Source organism: Piliocolobus tephrosceles, chromosome 13, assembly GCF_002776525.5.
Source record: "Piliocolobus tephrosceles isolate RC106 chromosome 13, ASM277652v3, whole genome shotgun sequence".
In the NCBI taxonomy this organism is placed as follows: Eukaryota; Metazoa; Chordata; class Mammalia; order Primates; family Cercopithecidae; genus Piliocolobus; species Piliocolobus tephrosceles.
Window position 1 is genome coordinate 12867043 of NC_045446.1, and position 25342 is coordinate 12892384.

The 25342-nt window shown below is 53.8% G+C and overlaps 2 protein-coding genes across 8 annotated transcripts; one reads left to right on the forward strand and one right to left on the reverse strand.

Annotated features, from left to right (window-relative positions):
* The first annotated feature begins 439 nt into the window (after nt 1-439).
* Nucleotides 440-8781, forward strand: PTGDR2 (prostaglandin D2 receptor 2). Of its 7 annotated transcripts, XM_023215491.2 has the most exons (3): nt 679-798; nt 3766-3865; nt 5983-8781. In XM_023215491.2, the coding sequence occupies exons 1-3, from the start codon at nt 794-796 to the stop codon at nt 7180-7182; spliced, it is 1305 nt and encodes a 434-aa protein (XP_023071259.1). In that variant the 5' UTR covers nt 679-793; the 3' UTR covers nt 7183-8781. The 7 variants fall into 7 exon arrangements, with proteins under 7 accessions (XP_023071265.1, XP_023071260.2, XP_023071259.1 ...); XM_023215497.2 differs by lacking the exons at nt 679-798; nt 3766-3865 and adding an exon at nt 440-502; XM_023215492.2 differs by lacking the exon at nt 3766-3865 and having other exon boundaries at nt 643-798.
* On the reverse strand, nt 8630-17673 carry CCDC86 (coiled-coil domain containing 86). The gene is made up of 4 exons (XM_023215498.3): nt 16764-17673; nt 11651-11780; nt 9704-9778; nt 8630-9511 (listed from the first exon to the last, which is right to left on the reverse strand). The coding sequence occupies exons 1-4, from the start codon at nt 17519-17521 to the stop codon at nt 9392-9394; spliced, it is 1083 nt and encodes a 360-aa protein (XP_023071266.2). The 5' UTR covers nt 17522-17673; the 3' UTR covers nt 8630-9391.
* Nucleotides 17674-25342: the final 7669 nt, after the last annotated feature.

Sequence of the window (25342 nt, forward strand, 5' to 3'; positions counted from 1 at the left end):
AGGCCCTCTGCTTGCCTTTGGAGGGGAGGAGATAAAATCAGAATAAGTCTCTGTCTTCAGGTGGCTCATGAGGGTGGTGAACAGTTGTGTGAACAAGAGTTACCAGGGAGGACAAGGGGGCTACGGGTCAAGTGAAGTGGAGATGTGGGAGGGAGGGAGAGCATGTGTGTCTGTCTGAGAGAATCAGCAAAGTCTTCCCAGAGGAGGCAACCTCTAACCAGGGTTTTGAAGGATGAATAGGAGTTCACTGAGAGTCCAAGGGAAGAAAATGCATTCCAGAGCAGAGCACAAACAGCATAAGCCAGGGCACAGAAACAGCCTGGTGTGCACAGGACAGGAGGGGACAGTGATGGGTGTTGGCTGATGACAGGATGCCACTAGGGAGTGGCAGCAATACCGGGGGAGGCTTGGGTGGGACCGGATCACCGACGAGTTTGTTGGCCATGCGAGGAGTCCCGTAGGTGATGGTGGCACCAGGGAACTCAACCTGGGCCTCCTCAAGGTATCATGTGGGGCCCTGTCATGCTGCTCCTCTACTGGGTGTGGGTGGCTTGAGGGCCTCCGAGCAAGCGGCCGGAGGATCCCAGGGCAAGCCTCACCCTGCTTCCTGCCCTGCATCTCACTTCCTGTTTGACTGACTTCTTTAAAGTGGCCAGAAGGGAACATTAAAAACCCTCCTCCTAAGGCAGGGCTACAGGGAGAAGAGAGCCCATCTGGGCTGGGCCTACGCCTGAGGGCTCCGTTGGCCCCTTCTCCGTTCCTTTGCTCCCTGGACTGTATTTGTTAAACATTGATGCTGTAAGTATCCTCTGAGTATCTAGCGACATTGATGGTCTCAGAAAGAGGCCCTGCAGGATGAATCGTGGAGGGGAGGAAGCACTCCCAGCAGCACGTGCCAAGGCATGGAGGTGGGGAAAGAAAGGATGGGGTAGCTGTGGACATGAGGAAGGGGGTGCAGGGACTGGTGGTTGGTGCAATGGATCCTGCTAGGTTGGGAATCTGGGCAGCTCCCATGGGCAGCAGAGACGCAGCAGAGGTCCATGTGGCGGGAAGCAACAGGCTCAGATTCGTCTCCTCCATGGCAGAAGGTGGTGCTGAGGCAGCGAGGGACCCGACTTCCGCTCTTACTGGCTCTGACGTTAAGTTCCAGGCCTTGGAGGAGGCTGTGCTTTAGGGACTAGGGCCTGAGCCTGAGCGTAGCTTGCATCTTTCTCCCAGTCCTGGGGGACACAGCGCATGGGATAAGGCAGGACACGGCTCTTCTTCAGAAAATTCCTCTGGGCCCTGCTTATCTGGAATCCCTTTTTTGGTTTGTTTTGGTAACTTTGTTAAGCTTAGTAGCTTTTTTTGTTTACTTAGTAATAAGTTTTCTTTAAAGAGGTCTGGACGTGAGCCACTACAGTGATTACAGGACTGGAAACAAGGACTGAGAAGGGGCAGAGGATTAAGGGTTTTTTAGCCAGAAAAGAAGAATCTCAGCAGGGCTGCCAGGAGAGGTTGTGCAGAATGTTCACTGCACAAGGGTACCAGTGGAAGGGGCAAGGGTGGGCTGAGATCCAGAGGAAGGGCTGTGTCTTATCTCAAGCCTGATGCCCTGGTGCTGACATGTGTCTGTGGGGTGGGATGGTGGGGAAGAGGTGATTCTTTTTCTTAGTCCAAAGAGAAATCTGGGCTCCAACCCCTGTCCTTTGAGGGTGGGACTGTGCAGAAGGAACACCATTTAAAGTTCATATTTTACTGATGGATTTACTTGCCCAAGATCACATAACTGGGGAGTGAGTGTGCCAGATCCAAACACTGGCAGTGGCCCCAGAGTCCCTGGGCTTAACCAAAGCCTGACACTCTTTGTGTGCAGACACGGCACACATGGCCTTGTCTGTGTTTCAGTGGGTTGGGCATCGGGGGTGGGTGGAAAAGAGGGCCCTTTCCCCAAGCAGAATGGAATCACCCACCTATTTTCTCTGAAGGGCTACAGGCATTTGTCGTTGGAAGTCAAGACCTCCCGGACCTGGGGGAGACGAGACATTTTTCTATTGCTAATGATTTGGATCACCAAGGCTCTTACTGATCTGCCATACTGGGCTCCAGTGAGATGTATTATCCCTATCACAAGGGCATAGCATTTGACTCATTTTCCACTCATGATGGTAGCCTCTCAGCAAGAGTGTATTATGCATCAGGTTCTGCGTTAAGCCTAGGCCTCAGTGAAAGATGCTTGTGCGGTCCATCCCATGGGACGTGCCCTTGCCTTGATACAGGGATATTGAGTTCTTAACATGTTTTAATGAGTACCCATTAGGTGCTGAGATGCTGAGGTTGAAGGGATGGTCCTGACCCCAGGAAGCTTGGTCAGCAACTGAGAGTAAGGAGTTAGGGAACAATGAAATGTAAACTTCTCTTATCTTACGGTTTTGAGCTGTTGTTTTTTTTTTTTTTTTCCTCTGTTTTTGTTTGCTTTTTTGTTTTGTTTTGTTTTGTTTAAATTTCCATTTTTTTTGAGATGGAGTTTTACTCTGTCGCCCGGGCTGGAGTGCAGTGGCGTGATCTCAGCTCACTGCAACCTCCACCTCCTGGGTTTAAGTGATTCTCATGCCTCAGCCTCCCAAGTAGCTGGGGTTACAGGTTTATGCCACCACGCCTGGCTGAGTTTTGTATTTTTAGTACAGATGGGGGATTTGCCATGTTGGTCAGGCTGGTCTTGAACTCCTGACCTCAAGTGATCCACCCGCCTCGGCCTCCCAAAATTGAGCCTGTTTTAAACAAAAGCGATATGACCTTTGCCTTAGAGCCTACATTCATTTTTCCCTCAGAGGGGAAGGAAGCTGATTTTTTTTTTTTTTTTTTTAGAAAGAGAAAGGAGTCTTGCTCAGTCGCCCAGTCTGGAGTGCAGTGGCGCGATCTCGGCTCACTGCAAGCTCCGCCTCCCGGGTTCCCGCCATTCTCCTGCCTCAGCCTCCCAAGTAGCTGGGACTACAGACGCCCGCCGCCACGCCCGGCTAATTTATTGCATTTTTAGTAGAGATGGGGTTTCACTGTGTTAGCCAGGATGGTCTTGATCTCCTGACCTCGTGATCCGCCCGCCTCGGCCTCCCAAAGTGCTGGGATTACAGGCGTGAGCCATTGCGCCCGGCCAGGAGGCTGATTTTTATAAGCACTTACTGTGTGCCATGAACTTTGCGGAATCCACCTCATTCAACCCTTACCACGGACCGTAAGGCAGATGTCACTGCTTCCGCTCACAGATGACAACCCCAGGCTCAGCAAACAGAAATGACTGACCTCTTGGCCTGCATTCTTCCCACTGCCTCTACTACCCCATTGTGCTTTCCTGGCCTTAGGGCCCTCGGGTCCCTAATGGAGAGGCCCCCACACTGCCTGGGAAACACAGAAGAGCTGGAGGGGTTTCTTCTCTGAGGATTCCGGTGTCAGGAGATGGCAGCCCAGGAACAGACAGATGGATGAGACATTCTCCTTCTCACGCACTTATCCTACACGCCGGTCACTCTCAAAAGCACACCCCTAGGCACACTGAGGCTCACACTCTCTTGCACACATTGATTTTTTCACGTGCATTTGCACTGCCCTCTGGGCTTCTGCAGTCTCCTTCATGAAGCAGGGGTGGGTGGAGCAGGGGCTGCCGGCACTGATGGAGACTGATGATACTTGAACTCCCCTACGACAACTCACTCTCCAGCTGTCCCCGCCTCCCCACACCCCACCCCTAAACACACATGCACTGGGGCTGACAGCTATTTCCTCTCTCAGCCTCCCTCTCCCGCCTCTGTCTGCCTGCTGCCTCTCGTATAGCTGCTGTCAGGAGCCGACTGCCTCTGGGGCTGGAATCCTGTGCTCCTTCTGTGCCCAGGTAAGGAGGCAGTGGCCCAGGGACTGAGCGGCCTAGCGCCCTCTCTGGACCCACAGGAGAAGGCAAAGTTTTACCAGGTGAGAGGGCTGTTACCAGCTAGGATGGCAGAGTTTACCAAAGATTGGAGGGGGACTTGGTGCTCAGAGGAGGGAAGGACTAGCTTCTTTGAGGCATTAACTAGATGTCAGGTACCAGGGGAAACCACTCAACTGTCTGTCAGTGTTCACCAGCAGTCTGGGTGGGAAGATGACACCAGCAGGCTTAGAGTAACTGGCGCAAGGTCACGTAGCCAGGAAGCCGAGGAGCTGGGATTCAAACCCAGGTCTTGGACTCCCACAGCTTGCACTCTCTGTCCGCCTCTTTTTTTTTAACCTGCCAAAGCTGGACCTTAGCTGCTGGGCTCCTGAGAATCCGGGGAGGCTGGAGGCTGTCTCTACTGAGTCAGAAGGACTGATCTGGCGGTTCCCAAGGATGGCAGGACTGTGCTCTCTGATCATCCCCATGGGACTTGGATAAGCAGCAGCTGGTCTGCAGGGAATGTTTCAGGGCAGACAGTGGGTAGCACTTGGCTGGCTGCTGGGAGTGAAGTCCCAGCCCCACCGCTGCAGCTGAGGAATGCTGGGCAAGTTGCTGTGCTTTTCTGAACTTCATCCGTTTCTTCTTCTGAAAAGTGGGGTCTCATAGGTCCGTTGCAAGAGTAACTGCTCTGCACATCCGAAAGCTTAGGAAGTGCCCATTCTCAGGAAGCACAGGCTCCTCTTCCATCTGCCTGCAGATCCCCAGCTCCAAGAGGCTCATCTGCCAGCAAAATTCTAGTTTGATATCCCAGGACCCCACCCTATAAAGGACTGTGGTCTCTAGAAGGGAGTGGGTTTTCTCATCCTGGCCAACAGTGCTTTCCCTAGAAAGATGAGCACTAAAGCCCATTGCTCCCCTCTCCCACTGTCCTTCTTCCTGCTCCATCCTCTCTTCCTTGGAGTAGGGGAAGAGGAAAGAGCACAGGCTGAGCATGAAACTTGCTCCTCCACGTGTGTGCTGTCTGGGTGGCTCTGGGCCAGTTATTTAACCACTTGAGGCTCAGTTTTCTCATCTGTAAAATGGGATGGAGTACTAGCACCATTCTTCTAGAGCCAGAAAGACAGCACCTATTGAAGGACCTACCATAGTACCTGGAGTGTCACTGGTGCCCAGGACAACCCGGGTCCCTGTCCCTGGCTACTTGCCCCCTGCCTCCTGCATGGAGCCTCATGCAATTTCTTCAGCCCTCACTGATCCTGACCAGCCTCACATCAGGTGGTCTTTCAGGCTTTCAGTGAGGATGTGAGCATGCACGTCTTATTTTTGGATGAGTGCGTGAGGGAGTAAGTGAATGAACAGGGCAGAGAGAGCTGCTGTGGCTGCTCCTGAGAGGGGAGAGATCTTTTGGCCCCATTGGGCCTGCAGAGCCCCATGTGGGAGTTCCTCCTACCCAGCTCTCCTGGCTCTTATCTTATTTCCTCTCCAACTATCAGAGGAGGGGCTGGTTCCACTGTTCACGGTCAACACATCTAACCAGCCACCACTGAGTGCGGAGAGCGGCACGGAGGATCTGTAGAGAGGCAAGGTCTGGGGGTGCTGTGGGGAGGAAGGGGCAGCATCTCCATCCCCCAGGCCAGCAGGACCCTCTTGCCCTAGTTGTGGGGACTCCTTCACCCACCAGTGCTCTGGGGATTGGAAAAAGGAGTCCTGGGTGGCCTGACCTTGTTCCTATTTCTCTGTGTGATCTTAGACCATTTGCTTCATAGTCATCACAATGACACTGATACAGCGCTTGCTGTGTGCCAGGCCATGTTCTAAATGCTTTTATGTATTAACTCATTTAATGCTCCCAATACCTCTATGAGCTAGATGCTGTTATGACTGACATCCAAGTTTCAGATTCAGAAAAAGGCTCAGGAAGGTTAAATGACTTCCCCAGGCACAGCAATGCTGGGATGTTACTCCCCCCGTCCCCACCGCCCAATACATTCATGGGTCACATTGGCATCTCCTGGGGACGGTCCCACCCCAGGCCTCTCTCTTGGTTTCCCCGTGGCCCCTGCACTGCCAACCTAGGCGCCACCTTCCCTCCACTGCAGAACCCCACGATGTCCGCCAACGCCACGCTGAAGCCGCTCTGCCCCATCCTAGAGGAGATGAGCCGTCTCCGGAGCCACAGCAACACCAGCATCCGCTACATCGACCACGCGGCCGTGCTGCTGCACGGGCTGGCCTCGCTGCTGGGCCTGGTGGAGAATGGTGTCATCCTCTTCGTGGTGGGCTGCCGCATGCGCCAGACCGTGGTCACCACCTGGGTGCTGCACCTGGCACTGTCTGACCTGTTGGCCTCTGCTTCCCTGCCCTTCTTCACCTACTTCTTGGCCGTGGGCCACTCGTGGGAGCTGGGCACCACCTTCTGCAAACTGCATTCCTCCATCTTCTTTCTCAACATGTTCGCCAGCGGCTTCCTGCTCAGCGCCATCAGCCTGGACCGCTGCCTGCAGGTGGTGCGGCCGGTGTGGGCGCAGAACCACCGCACCGTGGCCGCAGCGCACAAAGTCTGCCTGGTGCTCTGGGCGCTAGCGGTGCTCAACACGGTGCCCTATTTTGTGTTCCGGGACACCATCTCACGGCTGGACGGGCGCATCATGTGCTACTACAACGTGCTGCTCCTGAACCCGGGGCCTGACCGCGACGCCACGTGCAACTCGCGCCAGGCGGCCCTGGCAGTCAGCAAGTTCCTGCTGGCCTTCCTGGTGCCGCTGGCGATCATCGCCTCGAGCCACGCGGCCGTGAGCCTGCGGCTGCAGCACCGCGGACGCCGGCGGCCCGGCCGCTTTGTGCGCCTGGTGGCAGCCATCGTGACGGCCTTCGCTCTCTGCTGGGGGCCCTACCACGTGTTCAGCCTGCTGGAGGCGCGGGCGCACGCCAACCCCGGGCTGCGGCCGCTTGTGTGGCGCGGGCTGCCCTTCGTCACCAGCCTGGCCTTCTTCAACAGCGTGGCCAACCCGGTGCTCTACGTGCTCACCTGCCCCGACATGCTGCGCAAGCTGCGGCGCTCGCTGCGCACGGTGCTGGAGAGCGTGCTGGTGGACGACAGCGAGCTGGGTGGCGCGGGAAGCAGCCGCCGCCGCCGCCGCAGCCCCTCCACCGCCCGCTCGGCCTCCTCCTTAGCTCTCAACAGCCGCCCCGAGGAACCGCGGGGCCCTGCGCGCCTCCTCGGCTGGCTGCTGGGCGGCTGCGCAGCGTCCCCGCAGAGGGGCCCCCTGAACCGGGCGCTGAGCAGCACCTCGAGTTAGAACCCGGCCCGGGTAGGGCAGCGCTCACACGCGAAAGCATCACCAGGGCACCGCGGTTCAACTTGATATCCGGACTCCAGCCGCAGTGATCAAAGTCGGAGGGGGCGGGACCCAGGCATCTGCATTTTAAAGTGCCCCGGGAGACTCTTAATCTTTTTCAGAAACAGTGAGTTATAGCAGTGCTTCTCAAACTTTGATGTGCCTGTGAAAAACCTAGGGGTCTTGTTAAGTGCAGGCTGATTCAGGAGGCCGGGGCGGGTGCTGAGAGTCTGCATTTAACAAGCTCCCAGGCCGCGACGCCAGTGCGGCAGGTTCACAGAGGAGGCCTGGAGTAACACAATGTGAAACTCATAATAGAGTTCCCACACTAGGGCAGTGGAGTCGGAAGGGCACGCGGGCGTCTCCCTGGAGCTCAGTTTTACCAGATGATGGGAGAGGGAGTTTTATGTTAAACCAGCTATGTATTTTTTGGAGAAGAGAGAGGAAAGGTTTGAGAAGCACTGTTCCAGTCGGCCCTCTTCATTCAGCCAATGCTTACTGCCCTAGACGCTTTATCCCACAATCTTAAGGAGCAGCTTCTATTAGCCAGTCTTTAAGGCTGAGCACATTCTGGCTCAGGGAGGTTAAGTGACTTACCCAGTTTCAGGACTAAGGACCACAGGGGTCTGCACTGTAACCCTAGGCATCACATGCTCAATGACTCTGGTGAGCGAGGACATTCTCTGACTTACTGGAGGGACTTAAGATGCTACCCTGTGACCCAGCACTGCCCAAAGTGCTTCCAAGGCAGAAGAAGCAGGGGATGGCATGGTCAAGCACTGGGGAAACCTGGGGCTAATCAAATCCAATGGGGGAAATGACTAAAAGTCTTCGGTCTTTAGAATTTGAACGGGCACAGCAACTCCGAGACTACAGCACATGTCATTTCTTAGCTGAGCTGACCAGCCTTCCTGCAGGCGTGGTATTCTGTGGGATACCACTGGGTATCCTCTGGGCACTGGTAATCCCAAGATCTGTGCAGCCCCCGCCTCCAGGCTGCATGGGGCTGGGCAGCTACCATTTCCCATTTGTGGGTAGGAGGGGTAACTTGCATTTCTGACCTACCACTTCCACTGCACCGCGTCTCATTCCTCCATCTGCCATGGACTTGGGGTCAGAGACTGCTGGGTTTGAGTTCTGCAGCCCAGGGACTGAAAAACTGGTGCCAGTGAATTCTGCTTGGTGGACGAAACGTCAGTGGAAGAAGCAGATGAGGAACTCTTGAGATCTTGGTCCTGTGTTTTTTCTGCCACCAAAGCCAGGGTCACTGAAGGCCTGGCCCACAGCAGGTGTTGAGCAAAGGGAACAGTGAGGTGCCCAGCTAGCTGCACAGCCACCCTGTGTTGACACCTCACCCCTGCTCCCTCCCATCCCTTCCCCATTTACTCATAGCACTTCCCCCATCGGACACGTGGTGCATTTTGTTTATTATGTTTCCTCTCCATTAGAATGAAAGCTCCTTGAGGGCAGGGACTTTGGTCTATTGTCTGTATTTGCTGGTGCCTAGGATTGTGCCTGTATGCAACAGGCACTCAATAAACATTTTTACTGTAGACTGGACAGGCATGAGTTAGTCAGATTCTCTGGGGCTTCTGCAGAGTCTGGTTTGGGAAAGGAGGTACTGGGGGAAAACTCTGCTCCCCGCAACCCCCCCATTTTAATCTTTCAGTGTTGAAAAGTGGAGAGGAGCCGGATTCAGCTTGCTGGGGACAGAGCCAGTGGGGTATGGAGGTGCTCAGAGCAGTCTTTGGGAAGGTGTGGGGAAAGCTGGATTCCCAACTGCCAGCCTCCAGGCCTGGGATGGACCTAGCATGCTGAGAAAGGGCATACACCGCTGGGGGAGTCACCTGCCAGCCACCAGCTCACTGAGGAACCAGAAGAATTGCTGTTCTTGGTTTGAAGGCACTTGGAGAAGGAGAGGAAGGAGAGGATGGGGGCTGAATCTCTTCCCGCCCCCATCTCTGCCAGGTCCCAGGTCCCCTCTGGGCTTCTGTTCCACACAGACCTGCCTGGAAGCCTTCAAAGGCCGAGGAGCCCCGGTCGGGGTGGGGTCTCTGTTCTGCAGCCACGGGGTTGGAGTGCTGGCTCCAGCAGAGGCGTCTGAGCAGCGGCCTGAGGTGCTGTGTCTGACATGATTGTTGGCCATGGAAGGCCTCGGGCTGTCCTGAGCTCAGAACTTGGCTACCGGCCGCTGGGGCGGCTGCTTCTGCAGCAGGGCCAGGGTGTCCCGCTTCTCAATGGAGCGCAGCTGCTGCTTCTTTGCCCGCTTGAGCTTGGCGGGGTTTCGGATCTGGGGATGGTATGAGGGGAGGGCATTAGTGTGGCTGCAGCCTTGGTCCAAATTCCCAGGGGAGAGGAAGGCCGCTCCACAGGGGCCTGAGATCACAGCATGACAGTGGGGGCACATGAGGCAGGGGTCGAGGCCCTGGTTTGCACCCCCAAGCGGGGCAGAAAGGCAACGGGGGGAAAACAAGACACTCACCACTTGGACGATTTCTGCCTTCCGCTCATTCTCCAGGCGGCGTTTCAGGTTCTCGGCCCGGCGCTGTTTCTTCTCCTAGAACATGCAGGAGAAGGGGATTTGAGTCGGGGAGCGGAGGTGGCCCTGGTCTCTCAGGCCCCAGAAGAGTGCGAGCAGGCAGAATTCCCAGAAGGGGAAAGGCCCTCTAACCCAGGTTCCAGGTTGGTGATGTGTGGGTGGAGGGCCAGCGGGAGCAATCCTGTGCCACGGTCTAGTGCCAGGGGCTCACTGTGGTGGAAGCTCCTGACAGCACGTTGGGAGGTGGGTACGGGACAGGCAACTGAGAACAGGGGCTGAGACATGGAGGTGCCCACCTAGAGATTCACGCACTTGCAGACAGTGGTCCCTTGGGCCACTCTCATCAACTGCCAAGGGAGAAAGGGGTGCTGGCCCTTCCCCCATTCCCACCCTCTTGGACGGTCTCCCCCTCTTCCCCTGGAGTCCCGCTGCTGCAGAATGCCAGGTCAGGGGTGAGGGCTGGGTCCCTGAGATTTTCGCAGGCGTGGGGCTGGGGAGGGGCTGCACTGCACAGAAAAGGCTTTGGAGCTATCTGGGCTGGGTTCGAATCTTGATCCTGTTATTTCCTAAACAGATGACCTTAGCAAAGTCTGTGCCTCAGCTTCTCCATATTTAAAGTGACAGTGACCACAGTATCTACCTTATAAGACAGTTTTGAGAAATCAATGAGGGAATGCACGTGCAGGGCTTGGAGCAGCCCCTAGCTCCTTGGGCACACTGAGACTCTCGATGGAGTCTGTCTTGGGAGGGGAAGCCCAGTGCTCTCTGGCCATGCTGGCTGTGTCCCTCGGCAAGGCCAGGGTGGGGACGTCAGCTCCAAGGCTGCTGCATGGTTGGGGGTCTCTGCTGGCTTTGGTGACTTGGGGTAGCAGGGGTGGCCTAGGCCCTGGGGGAGGAAGGAGAAGTGAGCCTTGGCCTCTTGTGGTCAAGGCAGGCCTGGGCTGGGCAGGAGCACCTTTGCAGAGGACCGTGAGAAGTGAGACGGCAGCTCTGTCTTGCCCAAGAGGGAGCCAGGGCCACACAGGAAAAGAGATAAGGCCTCAGCATACAGTGGCAGACACACCGTTCCTCGGATGTCAGCTGTAAGCCGAGCTGGGGTGACTTAAAGCAGGGGACAGATGACTGAGTGACTGGCCCACCGCTTTCCTCAGTGGCCAGGCTGGGACCACGGGCCAGGGATGAGTTGTCTGAATCCCGTCCAGCACCCCTCCTACACCCCTGGGGTCATTAGAGGAGTGAAGGAAGAACCTGCCACTGATGTCTCTGCCCTGGGGGGCAGGCGCTGACCAATGCCACTCCGCTTTCTCTGCATTCTGCCTGCTAAGCATGGCCTCTTCCCCCCATCCCCACCCCCCGCTGAAAAGTTCCTGGGAGATGTGGGTGAGGCTGTGACCCTTTACGGGGGATTCCTGGCACTGGGATGGGTGACGGGACAGAAGTGGAGGAAAGGTGCGGGGGCCATCTGTGTTGCTGGTGTGTGGGCTGCTTCTTGGAGAATGACAGCAGCCATACCGGGGACACGGATTTCCAATCTGCAAGCCCTTCCCAACTGAGTAGGTTCCAGCAAAAGGCCCTGGACCCCATCTCACTAATTGCCCTACCACCCAGGGCTTCCTCCTGGGCCTCTCCCCATGGCCTGCTTCTGGTCGTCCCCCTCCATCCCTGTCCCTGAGGCTCCTTCAGCAGCCCAGGCTAAACTGGATGGTCCCCTGGGCCTCCCTGCCCTGTGGTCCCAGACTGCACTTCTGCTTCTGGCCAGGTGCCCTTCCTCCCTGGGGCCTTCAGATTCAAGAACGTTTCTTAACCAAGTTGGCCTCTCCCAGGCACCCGTGGAAGCTCCCGCCTCAGGTTGTACCAGCAGACACCAGCTCAGCCTGGCTGGCCCCTCACCCGGCGGCGCCTCTCCTTCTCCTCCTCCAGGTGACGGGCAAAGTCCTTGGCCAGCTTCCTCTCCTGCCGTTCCTTCATCTTCCGCTGCCACGATGTGCGCAGGGGCTTGTCCTGAAGCATCTGGGAGAATCTGAAAGGGGGAGAGTGGGTGCGTACAGGGTCTGTGGGGTGAACGCCACCCATGCCCTGTCTCTTCTCAGCCGCAGGCTCTGGACCTTCTTCCCCAGAGGCCAGGCAGAACCACCTCCTTGATGGCCCGACAGGCGGCCCTCCAGGTCTGCAGAAACTTGGGGTGGGAGGGAACCCTGATTGTGCTGGCTGCCATTTCTCAAGCCTTGGCTACATGCCTCTGAGGTGGGTACTCCTATCTTCTCCACTTATGGAGGAGCAGGCCAAGGTGCGGAGAGGTTAAATAGCTGACTAAAGATACCTTGTTCCTAAGTGGCAGTCAGGACTTGAACCCTGTCAGCGACTGCAGAGTCCAGGCTACGGGCCCCCTGCTGTAAAGTTCTGCTGCTTCCGCCAAGCGCATTTGGCCCGGATGTGAATGCCTCTGGAGGTCGGGCGCTCACCCCCTATGGAGGCGGCCCATTCCATTTCAGAGCAGTGTGAGTGGTTAGAGTTCTGGGTAATGATTCAGAATCTTCCCTGCCAAGACTGGATGCGGTGGCTCATGCTTGTAATCCCAGCACTTTGGGAGGCCAAGGTGGGTGGATCACGTGAGTCCAGGAGTTGGAGACCAGCCTGGCCAACATGGCAAAACCTACCAAGCCTACTAAAACCTACTAAAGTTTCTACTAAAGATACAAAATTAGCTGGATGTGATGGTGTACGCCTATAATCCCAGCTACTTGGGAGGCTGAGGCACAACAATTGCTTGAGCCTGGGAGGTGGAGCTTGCAGTGAGCAGAGAGCGCGCCACTGCACTCCAGCCTGGGTAACAGAGCAAGACTCTGTCTCAAAAAAAAAAAAAAAAAGAAAAAAGAAAAAAGAAAAAGGAAAACAAGAATCTCTTCCCCCAGCTGGAGATGGAGTGTGCATCAGGGCTCTCAGGGAAATCTGAAAAGAGTGATGATGATTTTAGAGTTACAGGAGAACTAAGCTCATCTCTGTAAGAATGCATACTATAAGGATTTATGAATGGGATGATATATCTAGGATGTACTTTAAAATATTTCAGGGAAAAAAAAATGCCAAGGATTGGCCGGGCGTGGTGGCTCACGCCTGTAATCTCAGCACTTTGTGAGGCTGAGGCAGGAGGATCACCTAAGGTCGGGAGTTCGAGACCAGCTTGACCAACATGGAGAAACCCTGTCTCTACTAAAAATACAAAATTAGCTGGACATGGTGGTGCATGCCTGTAATCCCAGCTACTCTGGAGGCTGAGGCAGGAGAATCGCTTGAACCCGGGAGGCGGAGGTTGCGGTGAGCCAAGATCGCCCACTGCACTCCAGCCTGGGCAACAAGAATGAAACCCTGTCTCAAAAAAAAAAAAAAAAAAAAAAAAAAGCCGAGGATCAAAGATGAAACTAGACTAGTAAAATGCTGAACTGTGTTGATGCTGATAATGGGGACTTGAGAGCTTTGCTCTCTCTTTGTATGCTTGAAAATTTCCATTCAAAAAAAGTAAAAACGAAATGCAAAGCAGTGTCTAGGTGGCCTCCGCATACTGAAGTTCGGCCTTTCTCTTTTAGATTCAAGGCCCATTTTGGTGTCCCTTGGCCCTGCCGACTTCTGGCCCCAGCTCCCTGATTCCCTTCTCCCCCTCCCAGGGCCCTGCCAATGAAGGCCTGGCCTCCTAGGCACTAAGAATGGGGCGCCACATGGACCTCCCCCATAACTGTAAAGCTGGGCTTCCCAAGCTGGGGTACAAGAACCCTGAAGGGACAAGGTGGTGGGAGCCTAGAGACACAGAACCACAGGGCACAGAGCTGCATCTTTGTAGAGCAGGGCTGTCAAACAGAACTTTCTGTGATGGTGGAAACATTCCACATTGACACCGTCTAATAAGGCAGCCACTAGTTATGGGTGGCTGCTGAGCGCTAGAAATGTGGTTGGTGTTGATAGAGAAGCTGAATCTTACATTTTATTTAATTTTAATTAATTTAAATTTATATAGCCACATGTGGCTGGCAGCTAAGGTACTGAGGCAGGGCAGTTCCAGACCATCGGTTCTACCCGTGTATTGAAGGAACTCAGGCCTGGGTTCCAAGTCCAACCACTTACTACCTGGGTGACCTTGAGCAAGGTAGCCTCTCTCAGAGTCTCAGCATCCTCTCCAGTGGAGATGAGAATCATTCCTAACCCAAAGGGTGGTAGGAGATTTAATCCACACACACACACATAATAGGTGCTCCATAAACGCTACTCCTCAGAGCAAGCAGACAGCATGCCCGAGGGGCACTACGGAGAAGGTGGCGTTTGGCATGAGCATGAAGGCAGCGCTGTAGCCAGGTCTCCCTCACCACACACGCTTTCCCAGCTGTGGCTGTCTTCCCTGCAGCAGGAGCTGCTTCCCATCCATCTCCCGGTTCACTCACCACCCACTGAAGCTGCTCCCTCAAAGATCCTAAACATTCATTTAGCGGCCCTACAGGGCCCCTCTCCAAGACCTGCCTGCAGCTTCTGAAGCTGTTTTAGTTCTCTTGCAACAGCCTCCTTGTGGGTTTCCCTGCCTTCACCCCTGCCGGCCTATGTCTGTGTCCAGTAGCCAGGCTGATCTCACAAGTCAGGTCATTTCATTCCTTTGCTTGACACCCTTCCATGGCTCCCAAGCTCACTCAGGAAATCCGGAGTCCCTGCAAGGGTCACCAGGCCCTGCTGTCTCTCTGACCTCATCTCCTACTGTTTCCCCTTCTCCCCCTCATTCCAGCAGCAAGACCTCTGGAATACTTCTCAAACGGGAGCTTGCTCCCGCCCCAATGCCTCTGAACTTCCCTTTCCTCTTGCCTGGATACTGTTTCCCCAGATCTCTGCCTGGCTCCCTCTGCTCAGGCCTCTTTATCTGCGAGGCCATCTCTGACCACTGTGGCAATACCCTGCCCTCCCTGTTATTCTCTGGTCCCCATCCTGGTTTATTGTTCTTTAAAGTCTTTATTACAGACATATCATGTGTGTACTTGTTCTTGATCTGTTTCCCACAATTACAACGTCTGCTTCAGGAGGGCAGAGGCTTTTTGTTCACAGCCATGTTTACCCCAGATCCGAGCAATTGGTTGATGAATGAATGAACTACCTTCTGTCCTCATTCATCCACTGTTCAGCTTAGTGCCTGCCTTGCGCTGGCCTCTGGGGGATCTAGTCATGAGAGGTAAGTCCCCACGCTCACACTCTCATGGAGCCTCTGGTTTAAAGGAGAACAGGCAGTCAATAAGAATGACGGAAATAAATAAGCATTTGTGCAAATGGAGGTGTTACAAAAGAGAAGGACAGCACATGACGATAGTTGCATAAGCCAGAGAGGCTTTTCAGAGGAGGTGACATTTGAGCTGAGCCCTGAAACATGAGTGGGGGATTGGCCAAGGGAAGAGCCTTTCAAACAGTGGGAACAGCACGTGTGAAGGCGCTGAGGAAGGTGGGAGCGTCACGCACAGGGGAAACATGGAGGGGACGTCGGTGCGGAAGCTGTAGTGATGGCGGGAAGAGGAGGGTGGGCCTGCCGGCCTCATTAAGGAGGCTGGAGTGCGTGCTCTGAGTGAGCAACAGCGAGTCAGGAAGGGTCTGCAGTTGGGCAGGGAGCTGGGACCACAAACCCTCTCTCCAGACTTCTTGGTCAAGTGATCTGTGGCCTCCTACTCTGCTCCAGCTGCTGATTCTGTGTCTTGTGCGGGCCCCTCCTTCTCCTCACCTGTACATGGGCCCAGCCCCCTTGAGCTCAGCAAACCCATCTCCCCACCTGCAGCGTGAGTACCAGGACCCAAGCTTCACTCGCTCAACTTGCTTATCACCCTCTTCCCACCCGGACCAGCCCCCTCCAGTTCCACATGGTCATCAATGGCCCGGCCATTCTCCTGTGACCCGCTGGGACAGGGCAGAGGGGTCGTGCCATCACCCACTTCTCCAACAGCTACAGTCACTCTAGCTTCAAAGTCTCTCTCATGGGAGACTTGCAATAAATTACTCTGTAGCCTCAGTTTCTTCTGTTTAATCAGGGGTGGGGGGATAATACCCACTGCCTAGGGTTTTAAAGGGTATAAGCAAAGGGCCTAGCACGAAGCCTGGCAGAGTCAGCTTCTTCCCTAAAAACACCCGCCTTCCTCATGGCCCCTCACAGGCATGCATCCCTGACTCTCCCTGTGGTTCCCATTAGCTTGAATTGGAACCGAACCCCACACCTCTCCTTCACGGCAGCCTAAACTCTTCCTTCTTCAGACAAGCCACTTCGTTCCTTCCTTAAATAAGCATTCACTGAGCATTTACTATGCTCTTGGCCCAGAAAGACAAGAAAGATCTTGTGCCTGCCCCTTAAGAAGGTTGCAATCCAATTCAAGGTGGATCTACAGGGATTGGGTAAAGGGGTTTTGGACACAGGCTTCAGAATCAGATCTGTGCTCAGATCCTGTGCCTACCACTCATTTAGCCTCGGTTTCCTCATACAAAAAACAGGAATACCACCACCTGCTTCACAGGGCTGATGTGCAGATTAAGTGTGATGATACATGCTGTTCCATGTTTGAAAGGCTGTATATAATCAGTGCTCAGTAATACTTTTCATCTTAAAGGCAAATAACTGTAACAGACTATGTTGGATGAAGACCTCACTGCTTTGATCAAGTAATGGCTGGTTTACTTGCTTCTGCCTCCCTCACTAGAGAGGGTAGACAACGGTAAATGTCTGTTGAACGAATACACAACTGAGGTGCTACAGGAGAGGCCCATAGGGACCCGGAAGAGGAAAGGCATCAGAGAAACTGATCTTTGAGGGCCTGGCCCCACCTCTCCGGGATCCCAGGTCATTTTACCACATTCTGATTGTAATTACCTGTTTGCTGACACCCTCAATAACGTGAGCTCTCTCTAACCCTGGGGCTATTCTCTAGGCTGCAGCAGGGCAAAGGCGAGGTCCCAACACCACAGAGAACGCCACCCCTGTCCAAGCTGTCCCCTACTTCACCTTTTCTTGGAGCGGTCCTTCCAAACTCGCCCCGATTTGGGCTTCCCCTTCGGGATTACAGGAAGCTCCTCTTTGTTCAACTTCTTGGGCGCTGGGGCCTGGGATGAAGAACCTTTTCGCTTCTTTGCCCCGAAGCCGCCTGTCACCGTCTCCCCAGCTGGAGGTGGCTTGCTCGGCTCATGCTGACCCCGCGGGGAGCCAGGTGCCTTGGGTGTCAGCTCCAGTAGTGGCTGAGAGGGCTCCGGACCGGGAGCTTGCTGACCGGGGTAAGGCTCTGGTGATCCTGGGCCCGGCGGTAGCTGATGCTGGGGGGCCCCTGGGGTCAGCTCCTCCTTACTCTGGGCCAACTCCGAGGCCAGTACTCCCTGGTCCTGAGAACACTTTGATGCCTCCTCACTTGGCTTCGGCTGACATCGTGGGGATTCAGGACGGGACTCCGGCTGTCTTTGAGGCGACTCCAGGTGTAGGTCTTGCTGACGCTGGGGGGACCCTGGGCCTGGCTCTGGCTGCACTTGGGAGGACTCCAAGCCTGCACCCTGCTGCAGACGGGGTGATCCTGGGCTTGTCTCCGGCGGTCTTTCCGGGGACCCCAGGCCAGCTTGCTGCACACTAGGAGGAGACCCGGGCTCCCTCGTTTCTTCTGGGTTCGGCTGCAACTCCACAAGGGCCCGTCTCACCCGCGAAACTGAGGTGAGGCTCTCGGGGGATTCGGGCCTTAGGCCTCCCAGCCGTCGGCTGCGCCTTAGCGGTGTATCCATGCCTCAGCGGGTAAGTTTCCACACCCCTGCACACGTGCAGACCCCGCCGACAACCGGCGCCTTCCTATGACGTCATGAGTCGCCACGTCCGTGACGCGCAAGAGGGGCTGAAGCGGCCGTGTTGGTGAGGGATGCAGAGGCGGGACTGGGGGGTGGGGTGGGACTCAGCATGCGCATGCGCAATTCGCACGGGCTTCGTTAAGTGATTGCTGAGCCAGTCTTTTTTCTAGGATTCGCTTTTGCCTTTCTTGCAAAGTTTCCTGGGGAAAGAAGAGCGAGCAAGTAGAAAAGGGAAAGTGGGAGGACCCATTTCAGGAAGAGAACAGTTGAAAAAAGGTCCGAGGAGCCTTAGGCAAGGCCCGATGGAAGTTTTGTCCCCAAGACCCTCCTTGGGCCTGTTTTCTCATTTGTAATATGGGTCATTTTGCACGAGCTTCGTGCATCCCAAATGACCCTGTCGGAGTCCTTCTCCCAGCAGCCTGAGGGAATGCCACCTGGGGGTCGTGGAGGTGGAAGATCGGTCTTTTCTGTGTTAATTGTTCACACTCTTGCTTCTCCCGTCCTGTGCTTCCGTATATAATCCATGGCTCTCCCTTTTCAGCCTTTTCAACGTCTATGAGTGAAGCTGAGGTACCAATAAGATGCAGCACCTTTGTCCTGTGGCTCACCTGGGCCCTCAACCAGCTGCGTACGCTCCCACGTCCCTCTTCTTCTGCCCCAGTTCTAGAAACAGGTTGGATCATCTCTGATCTTCCTTTCAGCCCAGACAGTGGTTTTTGCCCATGTGTCAACCTGCCTCTCCTCCCCTCCCTTCCCTTGCTATTCAACTGTAAATGTACTTTGCTTACTAAGCACTTTGGGACCTCACCAGTGAGCAGGTGTTGCCTTCTGGACCTCCCAGGGCCTAGAGAAGACTTTCGGGATGTGGGATTGGGAAATGTCGGGCTGTGTAGACCTTCCTGTGAGACCTAGGAGTGAGGCTTTGATTTACTTACAGCATGCTTCTTAGGAAGAACATCTTGGAAGTGGCCAGTTGCGTAATTATTGGGACTGCCTGGGATTGGCTATTAGAGGTCCCAGGGCCCCTGTCCAACATTCCAGTGGTTTCTTTTGAAATCATTCCATTGTTTCTTCAGCTGGGGGCTTGCCAGAGGGCCTGGGAAATTGTCCAAGGATATCAGGGGTCAGAGTGTCCTCAACTTCCTTATGTTCCCGAGCTAAGGAGACCCCTGCAGGGGTGCTTTGCCTGCCTTGCTACTCCTCCCCTGCCATGCAGCTGTCCACAGGAGAAGCAGCTGGGACACCTCCTCGCCCAGCTCTTCCACCCCGCAGCTGTCAGAGGAGTGAGTTCCATTCAGTTCCTTAAATGCCCTGCCCCTGCCTAGAGATTCCAATGATCGACACTCAGAACCAAGCCTGGCAGGCATTGCCAGGGTGCTGGAGGAGACTGTGTGCCCCTGTGCCCTGCTCCAGTCCCCCTAGGCTTGCCCTGCCTCTTAAGCTCTTGTCCCCAGCTGGAGGGATCACTCTCCAGTGCCGACTGGATCATATCCTAGTCTAGCCTGAAATACCTCAGAGGGTGATCTCAGGTTTTCACCAGAGAGAGGGAGATGTTTCTCAGAGACCTTTGGGTGTCCCCTAGACATTTGGAGGCACTTTGTCAACCTCAGCATCAGGTGGGCTCTGGCCCAGAACCCCTACTCCCACCTGAGCTCGGTTTGTCATTGTCATTATACCTGGTGTGCACAGGCCTGGAGGAGACTCCTGAAATTTTCAGAAGAGCCTGGTATGGTGGTCGCTGTTGGGACCCTGTCCCCTTACACTCCTTTGCTTTCTTTTAAAAATTACTATTTTTGAGACAGGGTCTTGCTCTGTTGTCCAGGCTGGAGTGCAGTGGCACAATCACAGCTCACTGCAGCCTTGACCTCCGAGGCCCCAGGGAATCCTCCTGAGCCTCCTGAGTAGCTGGCACCACAGGCTCATGCCCCCCTGCCGGGGCTTTTTTTTTTTTTTTTTTTTTTTGCGGAGACGGGGGTCTCCCTGTGTTGCTCAGGCTGGTCTTGAACTCCTGGGCTCAAGTGATCCTCCTGCCTCAGCCTCCCAAAGTGTTGGGATTACAGGCATGAGCCACTGTGTCTGGCCGCTCCTTTGCTTTTTTTTTTTGCAGCTTTCTACGTCCCAGCTTTCTTGCCTTTGGGTGGTAGGACACTGAGGGGCTTCTCTGCAGCCCCCAGAGACCCCCAGCAGGATTGAACTCGTATTCCCCACAAAGGTAACCTGCTCGTGCACCCTCTTTTGGCTTCATCCCTGTCTCATTTCCCCATTTTCTTATAGATGCTTGCTGGGGTCATTTTCAGAGGAGACAAATATTGTACTTAATCCTCTTGTCAGAGTTGGCTTCTGGAGAAACCTAGCCTGAAACACTGGTGCCAGCCATGATTGGTGCAGGCATTGTGTCAAGCACTCTGCAAGTACAAATCCATTTCTTAATGCTTCTCCCAACAATCCTGTGAGGCAGGTGCAGTTATTACTCCCATTTTACAGATAAAGAGACTGAGAGGCTGGGTGTGGTGGCTCACATCTGTAATCCCAGTACTTTGGGAGGCCGAGGCAGGCGGATCACTGGTGGCCAGGAGTTCAAGACCAGCCTGGCCAACATGCCAAAACCCCATCTCTACTGAAAGTACAAAAATTAGCTGGGCGTGGTGGTACGCACCTCTAGTCCCAGCTACTCAGGAGGCTGAGGCAGGAGAATTGCTTGAACCTGGGAGGTAGGGGTTGCAGTGAACCGAGATCATGCCACTGCACTCCAACCCTGGGCGACAGAGCAAGACTCTGTCTCAAAAAAAAAAAAAAAAAAAAGAAAAGAAAAAGAAAAAGAAAAAAAGAGAGAGAGAAAGAAACGAAAAGACTGAGGCACAGAGAGGCTGAGACACTTGTAAAGGTCACACGACAAATAAGTGGTGGAAGCAAAATCCATACCTAGACTGTCTGATTCCAGAGCCACAACTCTAACCAGTAAATCTGCCTATTACCCAGGCAAGGAGACAGGCGTGGGAAGGCTAAGGTGCTTGCCCCAAATCAGACAGCGACACATTCAGGAGCCAGGATTGTGGTTCCAGAGGTGGCATGCTTAGCTGCCTTGCAGCTGCCCCCATGTGGGCCCTGCTCACCTATTCTTCACCCTGATCCTGGTCTGTGTGCTGGGAGGTGCTGGGCACCACCTGGCACACACCATCGTGGAGAATGTGCTGAATCAGCAATACCAGCTATTTATGTAACCTGAGATCTGCTGACTGACGGAAACCAAGCGCTGGCAGATGGATGGAAGATAGGGATCAGGTGTTCTCCTCTGAGTCATTGACCTCCCCTCAGCTAAAGGCGTACTGCGGTTGAGAGGGTCTGACAGTTCCCAGATATCAGGGACCTGGGTCCCCAAGGCTCTCTGTTCAACACCTAGCCTTGCCTGAGATACTTCAGAGGGTGATCTCAGGTTTTCACCAGAGAGAGGGAGATGTGTTTTAGAAGAGGCCTTTGGGTGGGTCCCCAGACACTTGGAGGCACTTTGTCAGCCTCAGCATCAGGTGGGCTCTGGCCCAGAACCCGCTACTCCCACCTCAGCTCAGTTTGTCATTGTCATTATACGTGGTATGCAGAGGCCCAGAGGAGACTCCTGAGATTTTCAGAAGAGCCTGGTGTGGTGGTGTGCTTGCAGAGTGCTTGACACAATGCCTGGACCAATCACTGCTTGCCCCAGTGTTTCAGGCTGGGTTTCTCCAGAAGCCAACTCTGAGAGAAGGACAGGGAAAGGGCCCCGGCGGTCACGGCAGCGTTAACTGAGCACTTACCGTGCGTGTTTCAAGCACTCTGCAAGTACAAATCCATGTCTTAATGCTTCTCCCAATAATCCTGTGAGGCGGGTGCAGTTGTTATTACTCCCATTTTACAGATAAAGAAACTGAGAGGCTGGGTGTGCTGGCTCACATCTGTAATCCTAGTACTTTCTCTCTCTCCTAGTACTTCGAGGCAGGTGGATCACTGGATGCCAGGAGTTCAAGACCAGCCTGGCCAATTCAACAAACACATTTTGTTGTTTTGATTTTACTGACCAGCCTCCGGTTCGGGAGGGTGATTTTCAGCAGGAGCACGGTGCTCGATATGTGTTTGTTGAATGAATGGATCCTCATTATGACCTTACAGGGCTGGGGTGATCGTCCTCATTTTACTGACCAGGAAATCCCACTCCCAGGGAGGCTGCGCTTCAGGGCCAGGGTGACACAAGAAGAGGGCGCAGGGTGAGGTCTGGAGCTCGGGGCTTCTTGACTCTAAGCCCTAAACGTCCACCTCCACCAGGCCCAGGACTGGGACATGGGGCTGACTCAGTCTGGGGTGTCACTGGCAACCAGGATGTTGCTGAGCATGGCAGGAGAGAAGGCAGGACCCAGATGGACGGAGGTGCAGTTGGGCCTCCGCTAATCTTCATTGTGCTGCAAGGATCCAAGCTGCTCTGTCTTTTGCTCAGAGCTCTCTCAAATATTTGAAGTCAGTTTTCTTGTAGCTTTTCCAGAATTGTCTTTTATCCAGGTTAAGCATCTCCTCTTCCTCCCATAACATGATAAGTCTTTGGGAAAGACACCAGTTCTCTACAATGCTTCCAGAATGTGGGGCCCAGAGCTCCTTCTGGCACTAAGGTTAACTGCCCCATGGACAGCTGAGTGGATTTGTCACCTCCCTACTCCATAATCTGTATCAATGTGGTCAAGATTGCATTCAGGCCACCCCATGGACATCTGATTGAAACCCTCAGTCTAGTTCCCGCGGCTGTCAGGCTCCCTTGCTCCCAGAACCTCCTTGCTCTGATCTTGGACATGAACTGTTGGCTTTTTTGGATAGTGCAGGATTCTTCATCTGTCCCTGTTGCATTTTGTTTTTACCTCTCTGGGAGTCCAGCTCGCCTCCTTCAGTATCCCTACTTTCTCTTTTGCACGTGTGAAGAGCTGCTTCTAGGTACCTTGAATCAGGTGCCACTGAGAACGTGGAACAGGACCAGGGTGATTGTGTGAGTTCTTATCGTGTGCGCTTATCTCAGAGGCTCATCTGTGCTGCACGCTTCCAACAGCTCACTATCAGTTTCAGATCCTTGAGAGGAGGTGGGAAGAGACCTCAGTAGAAGGGGCCAAGGGATGGGGGAGGATGGAATGGTACTTGAGACCCCAGCTTGAGACCTCCCAGCTGCCCCTACAGGGCATTGCCAGGGTGCAGAGAAGCTGCCTGGCCTGGGAGAGGCCCATTTTGCAAAGCTCTCATGTATCTGCCCCTGCTCAGGGCTGAGGAGAGCAGAGCTTATCTCCTGATCCTCTCACAGTATCTGCAGGTTCTGCTGAAACAGGAAGGGGCCAGACCTGCTACTCCCAGGTTACCATGGGGAGGGGGAGGCGGAGACAAGACCTCCTATCCCTCCTCAGGCACCTGCCAGCTTCCACAGGCTTTCCAAGGCAGGCCAAGAAGAGATGGGGTGGGTTGGATAATAAACATCTGAACCAGACGGAAAGTAGTTAACTCAAGAAGGGGGCGTGGCATCTCATACCCCATTCCATCCTCACCCCAGTGTGTCCAACAGCAATGCTTTTCAAACTTCAGTGAGGGTTGGCATCATGGAGGGGGTGTGTTAAAACACAAATTCCTGGGCTCTGACCCCCCTAACTTGAGATTCAGGATTTTGCTTTTTTTTTTTTTTTTTTTTGAGATGGAGTCTCACTCTGTCACCCAGGCTGGAGTGCAGTGGTGTGATCTCGGCTCACTGCAACCTCTGCCTCCCGGGTTCAAGCGATTCTTCTGCCTTAGCCTCCCAAGTAGCTGGCACTATAGGCATGCACCACCATGCCAGCTAATTCTAATTTTTGTAATTTTGGTAGAGACGGGGTTTCACCATGTTGGCCAAGCTGGGTTCAAATTCCTGACCTCAGGTGATCCGCCCGCCTTGGCCTCCCAAAGTTCTGGGATTACAGGTGTGAGCCACCATGCCCGGACTGAATTTGCATTTCTAACAAGCTCTCAGGTGCTGCTGCTGCTGCTGGTCCACAGACCACACTTTAAGGAGCAGTATCTGGTGGGAAGGAATGAACAATGCAAGAAGAGCTTTCTTTCTTTGTCTTCTGTGTGGGGCAGGGGCTGAGTTCATCATACTATCGTTCATTTATTCACCAGCCTTTTTTGAATATTTACTTCATGACAGGTGTCATGAAGAGGTACAGCAGGGAAGAGGGCAATCATGGTCTCTGCCTTAGTGGATCTTACGGCATCTTGGAGGCACAGATAATAAACACCGGAATCTGAAAATTATCCTTTGAGGAAGGCTGAGCAAGGATTAGTTCCCCTATTTTACAGGTGAGGAGATGGTATCTCAGAGAAGTTACCTGACTTGCTGAAAGTTACCCAAATGTTAAGTCACAGGACTTGAACTCAGGACTTCTCAACTCAGAATCTGGCCCCTATTCCCTGGCTATGAGCCATCTCAGCTTCATGGGGCTGCATTTAGATGGGAGAGCTATAGACCTTGTGATTATGTTGCCAGTGGGTGAAAGCTGCGGGCTTCCTTCCCGTGTGTGGAAGAAGAGCTTAGGCAGACAGATGGGTAGGCACACATGTTTACATCCCATACATATGGACTCTCAGTTCCTAGGACCTGAAAAATCACAGTTTCATAGTGAGTCACTTCCCCTCCCTTCCTCTCTGTTCACTTCTCCCTATTCTCTCATTTCCTCTAATATTTGGCTTCCTCTCTGTTCACTTCTCCCTATTCTCTCATTTCCTCTAAAGCTCTGACCCTTGCACAGTGCGAGATCTGCCTAAGTAATGGTCATCCCTTCCAATCAATATGATGGCTTCGTCTGAATGGTAACCCCTGGAGACCCTGCCTTGGTGACCAAGGAGGAGCATACCAGGAGCAAATTATAAGACCTTCCCTGAAGCATGGATCAGCTTGGTTCCTGCTTTCTTGATTCCTTGGTTCCTGTTGACCATGTGATAGGGAAAATCTCTGCTTTCTCTACCACTGAGTTTCTCTGACACTCCAGTGGTGACCAAAACCAGCCCCAAATCTGATTCAGTAGCTCATACAATGCCAGGTTGGTGAGATGAGCCCTCCCCTGAGTCAACAGTCTCCCTTCTCTGTTCTCATGGAGCAAACAGAACGGGAGCCCCCCAAGGACAGAGCAACTCCTGGACCCCACTGGATCAACAAGCCTCGTTCTTCTGGATCTCAGATGCCATGGTGCATTCTTTCAAAGGACAGTTATAGAAACAAGCAGATCATTTCCCCAAAAAGGCCCATTCCCATGTTTACCGATGGAAAAGTACGTCACTTAGGGTAAGCTTTCCGGACATAAGAATGGTCAGCAGTCTTGATGAGAACACATTTTATTGCAGTGAATTAAACATCATAAAAATGGATCAGTTCCATTGGCAGTTTAAATGATTGAGATTCTTTCCAGAGTAGCTACGAAGGCTGTGGCAGATATTACCCCATTTAATTCTCTGAGATTCTTTCCAGGGTAGCTACGAAGGCTTTGGCAGATATGACCCCATTTAATCCTCACAGCAACCCCATGAGGAAGTTAATATTGCCGCACTGTTTCTCAGAAGTGGAGAAATTGCCCAGGGACGGGCAGCTGGTAAGTGGCACAGTGAGGGTTTAAATCTAGCACTGTGCTTCCAAAGTGTGTACAGTTTCACCCACACTGCTTTGCCTCTGTGTTTTAGGCACTTGACCTAAATCAAGAATGAGTCTCCTCTCTAGCCCAGGCCTAATTTTTCTATTCT

Excerpts from the sequence above, each read along its gene's own strand:
- PTGDR2 (XM_023215491.2), top strand. Across the intron at positions 3,866-5,982 it reads TGTGCTCCTTCTGTGCCCAG|AACCCCACGATGTCCGCCAA; the intron begins GTAAGGAGGCAG and ends CCTCCACTGCAG.
- CCDC86 (XM_023215498.3), bottom strand. The coding sequence starts at position 17,521 with ATGGATACACCGCTAAGGCGCAGCCGACGGCTGGGAGGCCTAAGGCCC. Across the intron at positions 11,781-16,763 it reads AAGGACCGCTCCAAGAAAAG|ATTCTCCCAGATGCTTCAGG; the intron begins GTGAAGTAGGGG and ends TCCCCCTTTCAG. Across the intron at positions 9,779-11,650 it reads AGAAGGAGAGGCGCCGCCGG|GAGAAGAAACAGCGCCGGGC; the intron begins GTGAGGGGCCAG and ends TGCATGTTCTAG.